The sequence below is a fragment of the Phoenix dactylifera genome, chromosome 6 (assembly GCF_009389715.1).
Source record: "Phoenix dactylifera cultivar Barhee BC4 chromosome 6, palm_55x_up_171113_PBpolish2nd_filt_p, whole genome shotgun sequence".
NCBI lineage: Eukaryota > Viridiplantae > Streptophyta > Magnoliopsida > Arecales > Arecaceae > Phoenix > Phoenix dactylifera.
The window spans coordinates 14,212,136-14,228,091 of NC_052397.1; the positions used below are offsets into that span (position 1 = coordinate 14,212,136).

Consider the following 15,956-nt stretch of genomic DNA (forward strand, 5'->3'; position numbering starts at 1 on the left):
CATTTTCATAATAACTTTAATTAGATCTATCAATTTGAGATCTAAATCATGCTAAAATTCTATAAAAAAATTAATAGTTGTTATCCTCTGACAAGTCCAAGAACATTAAATCTTCTTAAATTAAGATTCTTATGGTTTTATGCATAATAAATTTATCCTGCAAAAGCTTATAATAATTTATTAGTCATAACAAAACTTAATGTATCTCTATTAACAATGTAATATATTTAATAAATCTTAAATAATTTTATGAGAAAGATAGTTTATACTTGTTCTGTGCTGAAATCTTTTTATAATCCATTGTATATCTAAAATCTTTAGTAATACATAGCCAAGTATATTCGAACGTGCATTGTAACTAGTATTATAATAAACACACTAAATGATAAAGACAATTAAGATCTTAGAAACCCATATTTTCCAAAGAAAATAAATAAAAAAACCTTAAATAAACGCGTCAAAGTTGTAGTAACCCTGGCCCAGCCGATATTTTGATGGTTGTGTCGGTTTGCGTTTCGTCCCTTTCTTTCGACCTTTCTGCTCGCCTTGCTCTTTCTTGTCCATCGACCGCAATCGGGCAATTAGCCGGGATCGAGGCTTCGTCGCGGTTCGAAGATCGGTTTCTGAATCCCGCTTCTTCTTAGCAGTGACTTCCTTTGGATCCAGAGCTCCAGTTACTGAAGGGTATCAACCTCTTTGTCCCCTCCGTTTCCCTTTTGTTCTCCGCCCTGTTGTTATCGAATTGGATTAGAGTTTTGTTAATTTATATTTGAGTGCTATTCTTTCTCCCAAAGTTCATAATTTTCAGAAAAAAAGAGACGTCTTTTTGTTTATATGAGGGCAGGAAAATATTGGTTGGCTGCATATCTAACGTAAATTTCAACATTCGATTGTTTATTCTCTTCTGGTTATTCCCTGTCCTTTAATGGAATTTGGTAGGATTAGAATGAACTTCCTAAATTCATCATTTTTTTGGGGGGGCAAAGAGACCACCTTTTGGATATAATTTGTAATTTTTTTTTACCTTCATCACAGCTATGTAGGATATCGGTTCTTCTGAATCCTTCGTTGGCTAATGACGTCCAGCTCTTTTGTGGAACGAAATTTGTTATGTATTTTCAATTGATTCGATGCCCTAAATGTTCTGCATATAGCTGGATTTCATTTGATTCTGTTCTTTGTAGACGGTATATATGGTGGGATTTCATGATCAGTTGCTTTATTTGATTCTCTTATCATGGATTTCTAGTTCGCCGTAGTTGCCGCCCTTGATGCGACAATGTCTGGCTTGCCCCTGTGTCCTCCCTCCGCTGGATTGGGGGATGGTTGGGGCGGGGATCCAGAGTTGCTGATGGACGTGCTACCTCATTGATCCTGCCAGTAGTCATATGCTCGTCTCAAAAATTAAGCCACCTTTTGCCAGCAATTCTGTCGAACTGAACACATGCGACACCCTTGAGTGCCTGCAAGCAACCCGACCTCTCGGGTCTACTGCAACACTCATGCGCACTTCCGTGCCATAGGATAGACTCTTCCCAAGAGTGCTCCACAACTTTGCACAGGAAGATGACCTATGATCGTATTATTTCATACATAAGCTCACTGCTCAAGAAAGTCAATCTTTTTTTCCAAATTCTTTTGGATGTATAAAATAATGTTGGGAATAAAGACAAAGATAGGATTCCAAATAAGATTGAAGGATAAGAGATATCTCAGAGTGAATAGAGTAAATTGAACCCTGTTAGATTAAGTACAGAGATGCTTCCGGGGTATTATGTGATCAAATGCATGCCTAGGTAACATACAAGGAAATCTTATAGAATGGCAATAATTCTTGCTATGCTGTATGGCTTAAAATGTTGGGCAATAGAAATGATGCAGGACAACTGCAGGAAGGAGAGGGAAGGGGGAAGAAGAGGAGGGGAAGAAGAAGAGGGGAAAAAGAGAAGGGGAAGAAGAAGACAAGGAGGCTAATTTTCATTCATCATTCATTAAACCCTAAACATGAGGATGGACCCATATATATAGGGTCACAAAATAACAAATAACCCCTACAAATAAAATAATTCCAAAAAGCTCCTAAAATGACAATATGCAAATAAACCCAAATGACAATATGCAAATAAACCCAATCAACATAAAATAAATCAATCTAAAATAAAATCAGGCTGGCTGAATCGGCTGGGACCCGCTGAGCTGGCTGGATCCTGTGGCGACCGGCTGACCTGGCACTGGTGTCCGCACCAACTCTCCTCGGGTGGGAAGAAGTCGACCTCGACGAAAGCGGTTCGGTAAAGCCCCGGTAGTACTCCAACAAGTTCGGATCAATCGGCGGTATCTCCTCGCGCTGGATCCAAGTGTAGCCGGACCTTGGTCGTCCTCGCCAACGAACCAGGAAATGCTGGATGCCTCCATCACTGGTAAAAACTATTTGCTCGGCTAAAATAGAATCAATATACTCTTTTTGTGCTCGATGGAGGGTAAAAGGAAACGAAGATGGCATGAAATCAATAATGGGATAAACAACGGGCGCAGGAAAGTGTGCAGCAAAAGAGTCATCAGGGATTGCAACCAAATCTGTAATAGTAATAGTAAGGCTATGACCAAAATCAAATGGAAAGTCAATGGCATAGGCTTCAGTGCCATCCTTGCGCAACACCCTAAATGGTTCAATACTAAGAGACTGCAATTCCTTAAGATGGATCATTACGTAACCCCAAATTTGAAATTCTTTAGCATGGAAATCAGCTTGCATCTTATACTGAGCAGTACATGCATGAATGCCCTTATGAATTTCCTGATACAACTTATGAATGTGTTGTGTAAATGCATATGCAGGCTCAGAAATCCTAACATCAATTTCGATGGATTGTGCGAGGGCATATCCAACTACACTAATGGTAGACTGGTCAGACTCGTTATCTGACTGTGCAAGCGAGCTAGGTGGAGTGTGGGTGCATCCTAGGGTTTCAGGTTTGTCATCACACTCTTCCTCAATGTCCTGAATGTCATCGAGGTTTGGTTCATAGATTTGCTCCTTTAAGTCATCTATATCACCTCCCTGCTCTTGCTGAGCAATAACGAAAAATTTGTTCGCACATTGGGAGGTAACATGACCAAAACCTTGGCATTTGTAACACCGAATTTTGGATGTGGTTTGGGAGGCTCACCAAGCATTCCCTTGCCATTAGTGTCTCGGCCTGTGACATGGGCAATAGGAGGGGGCCTATGAGTAGTGGACCCTACAGAAGGTTTGGACCCTAAGGAATTAAGGCCGGTGGGAGTGCTCCGTGTGTCAGGGCGCCTTACAAATGTGGACTTAGTGTTCCATCGGTTTAGGAGATCGTCTTGGTAGTTAAGGGGCAGGTATTTTTCTTTAAGTCTCTCTTTCATCTTTACCCAATCAGTTACTTCATGTTGATGTTTCCTAGCTAACAGATGTTCGGTACTTTGCCAGAAAAGTTTAGCTCGACCAATGAGCTTCATTCTGGCGAACCGAGCCTTCTTCTTTTCAGACAAATTATACCACTCAAAGAAGTGGTCCATTTCATGCAACCAGTCTGAAAAGATCTTTGGGTCATTGCGACCATCAAAGGTAGGGGCTTGAACCCGGATGCCTTTCATCACATCTTCAACATGGTCACGAGGTTCACTGGGCTCTACGTTATATCGGCAACCTCTATCAATATTAGGGAAGGGACCAGGTCCTCTAGGGCGAGGGTAGGCATGATGATGACCTGGAACAGACCTATTACTAAAATTGCCCTGCCGAACAGAGCCTTGTTGTTCTAGGACATGTTCTAGGGTTTCGTCTCCTTTAAGACCCGGTAAATGAAAGGTACCAGCTTTCTTGGGTTCAATAACCCTCTGAAGTGAAGCCTCAATTGAATCAAATCGGGCATTAACTTGGGTGGACATTGTGGTTAGGTCATGAATTTGGGCATTGTTGTTTTGGACTTGAGCATTAGTGTCTTGAATAGCTTTTAATAAAGCTTCGATTTTGGAATCCATGCCTAATTGGGACTCAGGATGAGATGCGACACAACCACTACGTAGATGCATAAAATGAATAACAAAATGTATGATCCTACCAACTATAGAGGTTCCTAAGTAGACCTAATGCATGAAAGTAATTTAATATAGCAAGGTATATGCTCAATATAATCGGAAGCTAACTCAAGCAATTGAAATTGGCTTTGAATTACGTAATAAATTCAGATAAGTAGTTGCAGTCAAATAGTACTAGTTTTCAGTGCGTTGCAGGGCTGCACAGAGCCTCAAAGAACTCCCAAAGCTTAGATAGCTCTACAATTAATAACAAAGATAGGCTACTACTAGGATTTTGGTGTTGTTTGGAGTGGATGTGTTGAATTTTCAGGAAGCAATATCAATAGAGCACTTAAGAGTTAATTAATTCTAAATTTAGATAAACAAATAAAATTTGCAGTAAAGAAGAAACCTGACCTGGGTTGGGGCGACGATCAATTCTGGTTGGTGGGCTTGCGCAAGAAAGGGCCTGTTGAAATTGGGCCCAAAAGGCCTGCGGGTTAGGGGCCCGCAGCAGAGAAAGCAGGGTGGGCTTTGAGAGGGGTGTGCGGGTGGTTTGGGCCCGATGAGGAAGGAGGGTGGTAGGGTGCGTGGAGTCGGCCCGTGAAGGAAGAGGAGGGGGGGCGAAATGAGCCTGAGGTGGTGTGAAGAGGGTTTCAACATCCCATGATGAAATAAAAGAGGGAGGGAGTGGGGTGAGTGGGGGGGGGAAGGCGGTGAAGTGGTGGTGGAGGCGGTGGTTTTGCGGTGTGCGATCAGAGGGGGGCAGCGGTGAAGCAAGGAGGGGAAGGAGGCAGCGGTGGTGGCAATCGAGCGGTTGCGGGAGCGGCGGGGACGGCGACGGCAAGGCGGCGCGGCTCGGTGGCGAGGGAGAAGATGGGGCTCAGGCGATGGCGGATCTTGGCGGCGGCAGGAGGCGGCACGGGCGGAGGCGGTGAAGGCGGAGCGGCACGGGCGGAGGCGGCGCGGCACGAGCGGAGGCGGCACGGGCGGAGGAGCTCGGGTGGGATGCTCGGCGACGGTGTGCGTCGGCGGGGAGGCGGCGCTGCGGTGGAGTTCTCGGGGAAGAAAGGTGAATAGTTTTTTTTTTTTTGTTCTCTCTTTTCTTTTTTTTTTCTCTTTCTCTCTCTCTCTTTTTTTTTTTTTTTTTTATAACAGAGATCCGGTAGTGTTCGGGTTAACGGGCACAACTCGCTCCGCTAACCCGTTTCACGCCCGATACCATTTTTTTTTATGAAACCCAAAAGGATTCGGGTTAACGGGCAGGATCCGACCCGATAACCTGTTACATACCCATTAGCGTGTTCCTTCTTCGTGGGTTGTTGCAGGTGGTTACGCCAGTGTCCGTGGCGATCGGCGCGTGGGGTACGACAGCGGTTGAAGACGGTGGGGGCTCGGGAAGGAGGGGCGGCGCTCTTCTCCGTGGAGCGGAGGTGGGCTTCGTCGTGGAGGATGGTCTCGAAGTAGGGGACACGGCGGCCGGCGTCGTGCTGGATGGGCCGCACGCGGGGGCTCTGCAGCTTCTTCCGCCTGTGGTGGCGACCGGACTTCGCGGCGACGGCTGCAAGGAAGGGGCCGCGGCGGTAGATAAGGGCGGTGGCGTTCTTCGTCCGGATCCGGCCACGGTCAGCGGCAACACAGGACGGCAGATCGGCGTCGGAGTGCTCGGGAGCGGCGCACGGCAGCAGTGGTGGAGCATGCGGGCGCGGTTCTTCGCCGGCCGTCTCAGGCCTCCACGTTCAGCTTCCGTTTTTTTTTTTTGTTTGGGGAGGAAGAGGAAACGGATCACTCGGAAGGGGCTCTGTTTGGAGGCTCCGGCGTGGAAGAACAGGAGACAAACCCAGCATAAACCGGATCGAGGCTTTGGCAACAGAGGCAAAGCCTGCCAAAGCTCTGATACCAAAGCTGATGCAGGACAACTGCAGGAAGGAGAGGGAAGGGGGAAGAAGAGGAGGGGAAGAAGAAGAGGGGAAAAAGAGAAGGGGAAGAAGAAGACAAGGAGGCTAATTTTCATTCATCATTCATTAAACCCTAAACATGAGGATGGACCCATATATATAGGGTCACAAAATAACAAATAACCCCTACAAATAAAATAATTCCAAAAAGCTCCTAAAATGACAATATGCAAATAAACCCAAATGACAATATGCAAATAAACCCAATCAACATAAAATAAATCAATCTAAAATAAAATCAGGCTGGCTGAATCGGCTGGGACCCGCTGAGCTGGCTGGATCCTGTGGCGACCGGCTGACCTGGCACTGGTGTCCGCACCAAGAAAGGGTTCAAAAAGGCTAGGCAACTGAGTGGAAATACGAGGTTAGATTTGTGATCAAACTATGAAGGCTCAATTGAGAAATTAGTATACTGGAGGAGCTGAGGTGTTGCAAAAATTAAAGGCAAGGTGATGGATAATTGATTGAAATGATATATGCTTGTAGAATGCCGATTTGAAGGGGCCCTAGTAAGGAGAGGTATTTTAATTTATGTTCAAGGTGTAGAAAAAGGAAGGCAAGATCTAAGGTAGCATGAGAGCTTGTGAGAAAAGATATAGATAAGCTAGAAATAACTTCATATGCTGTCTTAGATAGGAATCTTAATGATGAGGATCTATAAGTGGTTTCAAATAGTTGAGAGAATGTTGGATGGTTATGGTAATGGTTACAACTTACAACTGTGTGAGCACCAACATCTTGGGTCAACCTTGGAAAATCTCCCTAGCTATAGTCTGCAGAGGAGAGAGCTGCCAACCAGCGGGCAAAAGTTGCATCAGCAACTAAGTCAACTTTCTCATCAATAAATGTATAAATAAAACCTCAAGTAAGATAACAGGATAGTGATATGTAATTTTACTAGCTGTCCTTAAGGAAAATAATGTCTCTATTTGGAGTCAATATTACGAGAAGAAAGTGGAATAATATTTATTGTATTTTCTATTCATGATTATTCTTATGAGTTTCTTCCATGGGATTCGTCTTTAGTTTGAAAAAAAAGAATCAACGATTCCACGATTTATATCTTCTTATGGATTTTTAAGTTCTAAAATGCAAATCATTAGGTGAAGATAAACTCTTGAATTCATTTAAAACGGCTGACAATGCTGTTTTTTTAAATTATTTATTGCCAAAAGTTTTTAGGTCAAGATACATTTTCACTTTCTAATACTGTAAGTGGCTTTTTAACTGTGATATTTAGTGAGAGAAGCAGTTCTAGATGAATTTTGGGCATGCCTGATGGGTGACTCTTCCATTATCTTCCTATATGTTTTTTTGATAATTATTGTCTTCCTTAATATTCACCAGCATTTTGTTTTTCTCCTCTGAATTTTCTCATAGATTTCACTGGACAGTTTGATTTTGATAGAACGGTGGCTGGATCTTTGGGCTGAAGTGTTTGTTGGATGGCCAATATGGCAACCCGACGCCATGTTCATTACCAACCTCTTGCTGCAGATGAGAGAGACGGTGATGGTAGTAGTGAAGAAAATGATGTAGATCTTCGATTTGTTTACGCTCCGACGTCCTACAAGAAGATTCCATGGAAGTCAATTGCCCTTGCACTCTTTCTCCTTGCCTTGGGATTAGTGCTTCTTTTTCTCTCCTTCTTTGTATTCACAGGACACATGGCAGGTGATCAGTCCCAGGCATATGGATTTTTATTCCTAGGCATTCTTTCCTTCCTTCCTGGTACGCAAGCAGAGCTTTCTATCACACTTTATTGTACTTGAATCCGTTATGCTCTACAATTATTAAAAAAACACAAAGTAACTTTAGAGAATGCAGATATTTTATCCCACATATCTCTAAAACAACTAGTGTTGCTTTTGTGCTCCAATTTAAAATCTAGAACTTGTGTTATGAATGTCCCAATGTCGGTAGTCTTATGAACCAAATTGGTGCTCCTAACAGAATCTTGATGCAAAGTAACTGTATGAAAAAAATTACCTTGAGTATGAATAGATACTTTTTCCATTTCTACTAGTTTAGTGAATCGCCAAATTCCAGCACTTCATGGTGAATGAGAGAATCCTCCAATATTAGCAAAGTCCAGATGTTTCATAATCAGGCCTTTTTTTTGCTTCCAAAAACTTTCACGCATGTTGCTTCTGTCTCCTAGGCTCATAACGTCACTTTTTCTTTTGTTGCTGCAACTTTGAAAGCATGCCTCTGAGCCTTTGGCATACTTAAATGCAAAAGTCCCTTTGTGGAATACAACTAACACATCATATTAAAAGAGAAGTTTGTTATTCCTAATATTTTCTATTCCTTGTGTATATATTCAGAGTTGTAGAGTGAGGGGAGAGGATGTGATTTTGTTTGCTTTGTTCTTGGACCTTTATTTGATCTCTATGATAATAGTGGAATTTCTCCCTCCTACCAAGACAAGAGTCATTATGAGATAGAGGGCTGATAGGGGCTTCTCTGTTACGTGTATTTCTTCCAGTGATCTCTACTGTAGGTGGAGAAGTTGATATGGAGCATGAAGTTACCTTGGAAATTTCATATCTTGCCTCATCAGGAACTTTAGGAGATTTCTTTACCTCTGACAGCCGCAGGACTGGGCGGTATATGGTAGCTGGGTGTTGAGATTTATATGTGAAAGAGACGGGATAGTTTTCTCGTTCCTAGGAGGTTCATGATACGATGAGCTTGCAATTGCTCTGAAGAAAATATCAGAGCTGGAGCCAATAGAATGATAAAATGGCATTGTTTCTTCCATCTCCTTGGTGATCAAACAAGTGATAATTTGAGCGAAAAAGAATTTAAGTTCAGGTTATATGAGAGGTGTATGGGCCATGTAGTCCTATGGTTGTCTCCGATGTTGATGTTGATCGGGGATGGGGCGCCATGTGCTTTCTTAAATAGGTGGCCATCCGTGCTGATTTTTAAATGCTATGTATTGTTTTCTTGATGTTCTGCATACCACTTTGTTGTTGTTGTCAAGGGAGGTGCTTGTCATTCTGCAAGCTGAAACTAGTCTCAAGAATCTACACTTGCTAATAATTTTAAGCTTTCTTCCTACATAATAAGTCATGTCTGTTGGGGGATAGCTAGGTCAAAGAAGTTCAAGGCAAGTTGTGTTGAGCCAACCGTCTTATACTGCCATTTGAGAAATCTCTGCTGTTTTCTTTTGGCTTTGATTAGAAGAGATGATATTTATCTAAAAAAGGGAATAGGAAGACAATGAATACCTATGTCTCATTCTTACATATGCCTGTCGAAAATTGTGTTCCAAATGTTTAAACGCATTGATCTTTATCCCTATTCTAAATTACTCTGTTTTGCTCCGATGCATATTCTCTCTCCTGAAGGAGAATAAAATTGAAGTTTAAGTTCGCTATTCTCAAAATGTTAGCTGAGAGTGCAGTTTTTTAGAGTCTTGCCCATTATCCACTTTTCTTCACCTTTATCACATTTATGTGAAGATTAGAAAGGTCAATGACTATGAGGCTTTTACATCCAAGATAAAAGTAATGAATAGAATCTGGACCACCGAACAAGAAACTGGTTCCCATTTTTCATGTAATGTGATTCTTTCCTCGAGAGAAGAAAAATCTCTGATACAAATAAACAGTGTGGAGAAATGCATATATCAGATGAGTTTTGTTCTTTTTGTTTTTTTTTTTAAGAATTGTTCTTGAATCACAATAAGAGTTAGATAATACAGAAAAAGGAGTAGGTGGTTGCATGTATCTGCACTCAGAAATTTTGCTAAACATCTGCACCTTACTGTGAAGTGGGTGTGTAATGCATGATTGATTATGCGTGCATGTTTGAACTGAATTCTTTCCCTATAAATTATGCACATCCTATATTGGCTTGATGTGAACCACCTATTCGAATGAAGATTTAAGGAAATAAAAAGCAAGGTTTGCAAATTCAGTATCAGACCCTGTAATGAGTGTCAATATGGCACATATCTTAGTACCGACACTGGTAGTGGGGAAGTACCAAGTCTCTGTATTATGGTATGGTATGCCTTGTATCGGGTGGTACAATCCGATACAGCAAACCATGATACCTGTGGTAGCTTTACATAGAGACCAGCAAAGTTGTTCAACAAGCATACACGTATAAAACAATTTTGATATGTTTCAGTTCTCTTTCCAAGATTTGATGACTACTTAAATCTTTCGCACTCACAACTTACATGAACTGTGGTAACTGAACTCTCAAGGGGCTTAATGTGGAAAAGGCCTTCCTTGTCACTATGGCTGTAGTTGGCAAAGCATTGCCTGAAATATCTCACAATATGTAGTTAATAGCATAAAAAAGTTCATGATGAATATTTGTGACCATTAGCTAATGTCTTAGCTTCAGCAAGTGACATGAGCAAGAACTTAGTCCAATTGTTATCCAGTCAACTAGCAGATCTCCTATGACTATATTAAGGTGATACTGCTTTAAGATTCTTAAATGTTCTCTTGACGGAAATTTCTGGGTAGGTTTTTCCCTTTTCCCTTTGGATATATAATTTCCATTTAAATACCCAGTTTCTTGGTTTGCACATATTACATCTTATTTGTTTGAATTCTTTTAGTTATTCGATTGTTTATAAATGTTGAGTATTATCTTTTCACACCGAGTCAAGTCTTTATGTTTTGCGACATTGCTTATTTGATTGCAGGATTTTATGAGACACGGGTTGCATATTATTCATGGAGGGGTGCCCAGGGGTATACATTTGCTTCTATTCCTGACTATTAGTTTTCAGAAGCAAAGGGGATGGACTTATGTATTAACTGTTGTTGAAGTGAGTTGGGACTGAATTGTCTGGCAACAACCTCTCCTGTTTTCCTTCTTACCACATGCTTGTAATCTTTGGATCCAAATGAATAATTTTGTTTTCAGCTGTCAATCTCTTCTTGAAATATTCTTCTTGGATAAGCTATGGTGATAATGATGACCTATGTTTGGATATTGAACAATCATTCTAAACACAAAATAGGTGAAAGCTCTGATACAGCAGCAGAACACTGGCTTCTTTCATATCTATGACCATATTTTCCTTTATCCACCACCAACAGAAGGGAACCTATGGATCCTAAGATTCTGCTTGTGTTGTATTTGGATTCACACTGCTGAACTTGGTTGTATGAGGATTTTGTTTTGTATGTAGTATAAACTCATGAATGCAAAGAAGGCAATGATTGTTGCAGGTACGTAAATGATGATTATACCCGATGGGAGTTGTTCTTCATATCTACATTAATGCGAACGCTCGGGCGTCACTTGAACCCTAGGCTTTTGATGGGCTGGGCCAAGGTTTTAGGACTGGTGGGCTGGGCCGAGCTTGGAAGATATGCTCGTTTAATAAATAGGATCGACTCGAGCATGGTGTAATGCTATCTTTTGTACATTAATGTTTCTGTACAAGCTTTTTATTTATTTATTTTTTGCTGAAACAGATGATTCATACAGTTTTTATATAAATACATCCAATAAAATTAAAAAATAATAAATTTTGGAGCGTTCGAGATAACTCTCATTTTCCGACCTATATGGTGCCTTCACAGTCACTAGCCATATATAAAGCCATTTAATTTGCGACTTTATTTGTCTCTCTAAAAATATGCATGGGTTTGAAAACTATTATTATTAGAGCCAAAATATCTTCTTTCTCTCTGTCGATGCATGATTTGACTTCAAAAAAATCATTATTTATGAAAAAAAAAACTTGTCATCAAAAAAAAAATTCCATTCCCATTCCATGGGCTTGCCAACTTTTCCAACGCTCTTGGCCGACCGAACCAATGCATCTTTCCCCTCTCTCTCTCTCTCTCGGCGACTAGAGAATTCCAAGCCCCATCGTCTGCGCCACTCCCCACTCTCTATTTCCCCTTTATCCCTACTTTATGTCCGTCTCACGCTATCCTCCGCAATTTCCTCCTCTTTTCCCTCCCTCTTCCCGTCCACCAATCCTAGTGAACTCCTCCCAGGATTTCGCCTCCAAACGAGCTCCCTCTCCGAATTCCTCACCGCCCGAGCCTCTCCCCGGGATCCCCTTCTCTTCATCGTACCTCAGCCCAATCTCTCTCTAGATCCACCCCTCTCTCTCTCTCACACACACACAGACACTTTACGAGCTGCATTCTATTGCCGGATTAGTATTCTCACGTAGCTAATTCGCTGTCTAATTCATATAAATGCGAAAAAATTCGCAAATCTGGACGTTGACATCGCGGTTAGATCTTTGAAAACATCCGTATAACCAGTCACTGGCAAGAAGATCGGATTTGGTTATCATGGGTCGTTTGATCGGCAAGCAGGACTCCCCCCGGTCGCCGCCGCAGATTGCCCGGCCATGGCCCGAGTTCCTGGAGGTCGGCGTCGTCCCGCAGATGAACGCTCTGGAGATCCTGAGGGAGACGGCGAGGATCCTCCGCACCGATCCTTCCACTTTCATGACAATTCTTGGCCTCCTCATCTGCCCTGTTTCCGCCGCTTTGCTCTCCAACAACCTCGTTGATGCCGCCGTCGTCGGCGCCGTCTCGCACCGCCTCATCCTATTAGCTGTCACCAGCGGCCTCCCTCTCACCCATTTCCTCAAACAGATGTGCCACCATTTGGCTGGTACGGTTGTTTCCTCTGCCTTCTGTTTCCCTCTCTTACTCACGTTCCTTCTCCTTGCCCGCGCTTCCATTGTCTACTCTGTCGCCTGCTCGTATGCCAGCAAGAAGGTCGTGGCTTTGGAGTTCTTCGGGACCGTGCACCGGATTTGGAGGCGCCTTGTATCGACCTATATCTGGATCTGTGTCTCAATTTCTGGCTGCTTGGCTCTGTTTCTCGCCCTCCTAGTCATGGTCTGCAATGCATTTGCTGCTCTTGGTTACCCTCCGGAGATCGTCGTCTACCCGGCTTTGTTCACAGTGTTGGTCTTCTCGATGGTGTATGCCCACACGATCATTGTCTGCAATCTCGCCACCGTGATCTCCATCCTGGAGGATGTCTGGGGGCCGCAGGCTCTGGTTCGGTCGGTGCACTTGATCAAGGGTCAGACGCAGGCAGGGCTGCTGATATTTCTTGGGTCGACAATTGGGATGGCTTTTGTGGAAGGGCTATTTGAGCACAGAGTGAAGACATTGAGCTATGGAGATGGGTCGTCGCGGCTGTGGGAGGGGCCTCTGCTGGTCCTCATGTATTCCTTTGTGGTGCTTGTCGATTCTATGATGAGTGCAGTCTTCTACTTCACTTGTAGATCTTCTACCATGGAAGTGTTGGATGGTGATGACCATTCCCTGGAACAACTAGAAAAGATTTCTATTGAGCTAGTGGATGTTAAATAATGCTATATTTGGGGAAAATGATCCTTTTCAGCATCATTTTCGCTGGGGTAATAAACAGCAAGAAAAGCCAGGACTGCAGAGGGTATAACTGCAGCGGTTGGTCTCGCAAAATTTCAAAGAGGAAGCATTTCACCCTTAATTCATGGTGGATGGACAGCTTTGATGCGAACTTTTTGGTGGAAGTGGGAGAATTAAGAAGCTCGATACAACCTGAAGAATGCAACCCTTTGTGTACGGGGTATCATATAAATGAAAGTTTCAGTATAGAGTCTAATTTGACATTTTTTGTTATCCTCGGACTTCTTTTTTTCATTACTGATATAAACATGCCTTGCATTTTTAAGAAGGTCTTTGATCTTTTGTATTCCACACTTCTTGCAAGGTCGGAGTCAGATAATAATTTGAGTTTTTTTTTATTGTTAAACCACCAGAATGATTATTAATTGAGACATCCTGTTGAAAACTGATTCCTTGAGTTCATGTCAAATTTCACCTTTTGATATGCACATTTCCAATAGGGAAATTTTTGAAGGTCTAGGAATGGCATTTGTGATATAAAATTACTCTCAAATGATTGTCTTGCACATGCCAAAAGTAGTGCAGCTATCAGCAGCCAACCAGGACATTTTGATGTCATGCTTGTATTGAGGTACATGCATCCCTGCCCAGAGTTTTTTGGAAGCCAAAAGTTTGAGCGTCAAGAACAACTGGTATGCACCATCTCTTATACGATACAGTTCAATGCTATTTTACAAATTTATTTTGCTACATCAACTAATATGCATGGCGTGCTATCAATAAAGGATCCCACATTTTACTAATTAGGAAATCTTGCCAATTTTAAGTTTACATTTTCTTGAAAGCATCAATTTTCTAATTCTTTTCACCATGAACCAAAGCGTGCAGTTATTTTTTCTTGATGATAAGCTTCTGATAAAGTCATTCATTTTTTCTTTTATTCCTTATGATTGCATTATGAAAAGAATCTTAACTACAAATGGCTATTCTCATTGATGATAAGTATGCCGTCCTGCATGTTTCCTTGATCATCCTTGCCTTGATGCCTTGCTACCTCTAAATATCTTGAAGATATTATTTATTTATTTTTTCACCTCAGATGTGCATAAGCTCAAAGATTTATCTTCCCTAACATACACTATGGAAATTATGGTAAATGTTACTAACAGGGATTTAAGCGCTAGTTCTGGTGGATCTACCAACCATAGTCAGCATGCAAGTCATGCTGGATGCCAAAATTTTAAAAAAAAAATTCAAAAACTTGCTTCACCTCTTTTTATATAGAAATTTTATCTTTTTAAGGTGCCATGCGAATCTTTAGTATTTCCTTTGATGATAGCAAGATAATTTGATCAGATTAAAGTAACAAAAGTCTGGTTTAAAATTTGAACCAAAATATTGGTGATGATCGTGTTTTTTTTTTTTTAACATGCTAATGGTTTGATACTTTATACTATAGCAACCATTAGAAGATTTTTTCCATTCTACTTATAGAAGTGATGAAGTCTCTGAAGATTGCTAAATTAACCAGTGATCTATAAAGATAGCCAACTCTTGCCCTTCACAATGTGCTAGAAACTAATGATTGGAAAACTAGGAGAAGTTATTTGATCAGTTTATTTGTGTAGGAGATCAATTTTTTGAATGACTTTTTAAAAACTGTTGTCACAAAATGAGATTGCAAATGATGGACATTTAGTAAAAGAAAGAAAGTCTAGGTTAGTGGTTGATGGGCAAAATCACCATTAATTGAGAATTAAGTGATGGAGAAGTAACTAGGACGCTTGGTGATACTCAATAAAGACCTAAGTGGGCCTTGCTTGAGAGTTCATATTAGATTTATGTTGAAACGTCTGGAGGAGCGAAGATATTGCCGCTAGGAATTCTGCAGAAGAGTTTGGAATATTTTTGTGGCAAAGGTTGAAGTCAATGAGTGTTGAATTAGAATCAATAATTTTCTTCAAAAGAACTAGAATCAATAATGCTGATGAGGCTTCATGGCTATGTGTATAATTTATATTTTCTTCTTCTTTTTTATAATTTTACACTCGTTTTTAGAAACAACAGTTTCATTCTGTATTTTGGCAAGGGGAACCGATTACTGTAACTTACATATTTTCTTATATATTTAAGTATATGTATAGATGACTCCTCTCATGATCATCATCATTGTCTCCCCCAAAAAGAAGGGAAATAAAAGGAAAGAGAAAAGAAAAGAAAACTAGAAGAAACATCTACCAAGAGGGGCCTGTCTTTAATCTTTATGCTTAAGGATCAAAGTCCATTAGAATATGATAAGACCTTGAAAATTCTTTGTTTAGACTTTTCATTCATTACTTTGTGTAACTCAATGGTGCTTTTTGTAGGACATATAACACACTGATACTTTGCAACTGGCCAAACTTTGTGGTCTTTCTCTGTGTTGCGTAAAATGAATATGCATCTAATTGAGAGATTGTAAGGAATTGACCTATGAAGCTAGCTCTAAAATTCTAGCTATGAACCATGTCTGAGCCAAACAAAACCGGAATAGCTTAATTAGTTTTAACCAATAATAAGACCCTTTTTTGATGATAAAATTGCATGTTATATGAATCCACTA

The 15,956-nt window shown here is 41.2% G+C and overlaps 2 protein-coding genes across 3 annotated transcripts; both read left to right on the plus strand.

Moving 5' to 3' along the window:
- Nucleotides 1-488: 488 nt before the first annotated feature.
- Nucleotides 489-10,970, plus strand: LOC103705239 (transmembrane protein 230-like). 2 transcript variants are annotated; one of them, XM_008788881.4, is made up of 3 exons: nt 489-684; nt 7,386-7,736; nt 10,678-10,970. In XM_008788881.4, the coding sequence occupies exons 2-3, from the start codon at nt 7,451-7,453 to the stop codon at nt 10,755-10,757; spliced, it is 366 nt and encodes a 121-aa protein (XP_008787103.1). In that variant the 5' UTR covers nt 489-684; nt 7,386-7,450; the 3' UTR covers nt 10,758-10,970. The 2 variants fall into 2 exon arrangements, with proteins under 2 accessions (XP_008787103.1, XP_008787102.1); XM_008788880.4 differs by having other exon boundaries at nt 491-684; nt 7,400-7,736.
- A 261-nt stretch (nt 10,971-11,231) lies between these two features.
- On the plus strand, nt 11,232-13,836 carry LOC103705238. Its single transcript, XM_008788879.4, has one exon. The coding sequence runs from the start codon at nt 12,296-12,298 to the stop codon at nt 13,334-13,336; it is 1,041 nt and encodes a 346-aa protein (XP_008787101.2). The 5' UTR covers nt 11,232-12,295; the 3' UTR covers nt 13,337-13,836.
- Nucleotides 13,837-15,956: the final 2,120 nt, after the last annotated feature.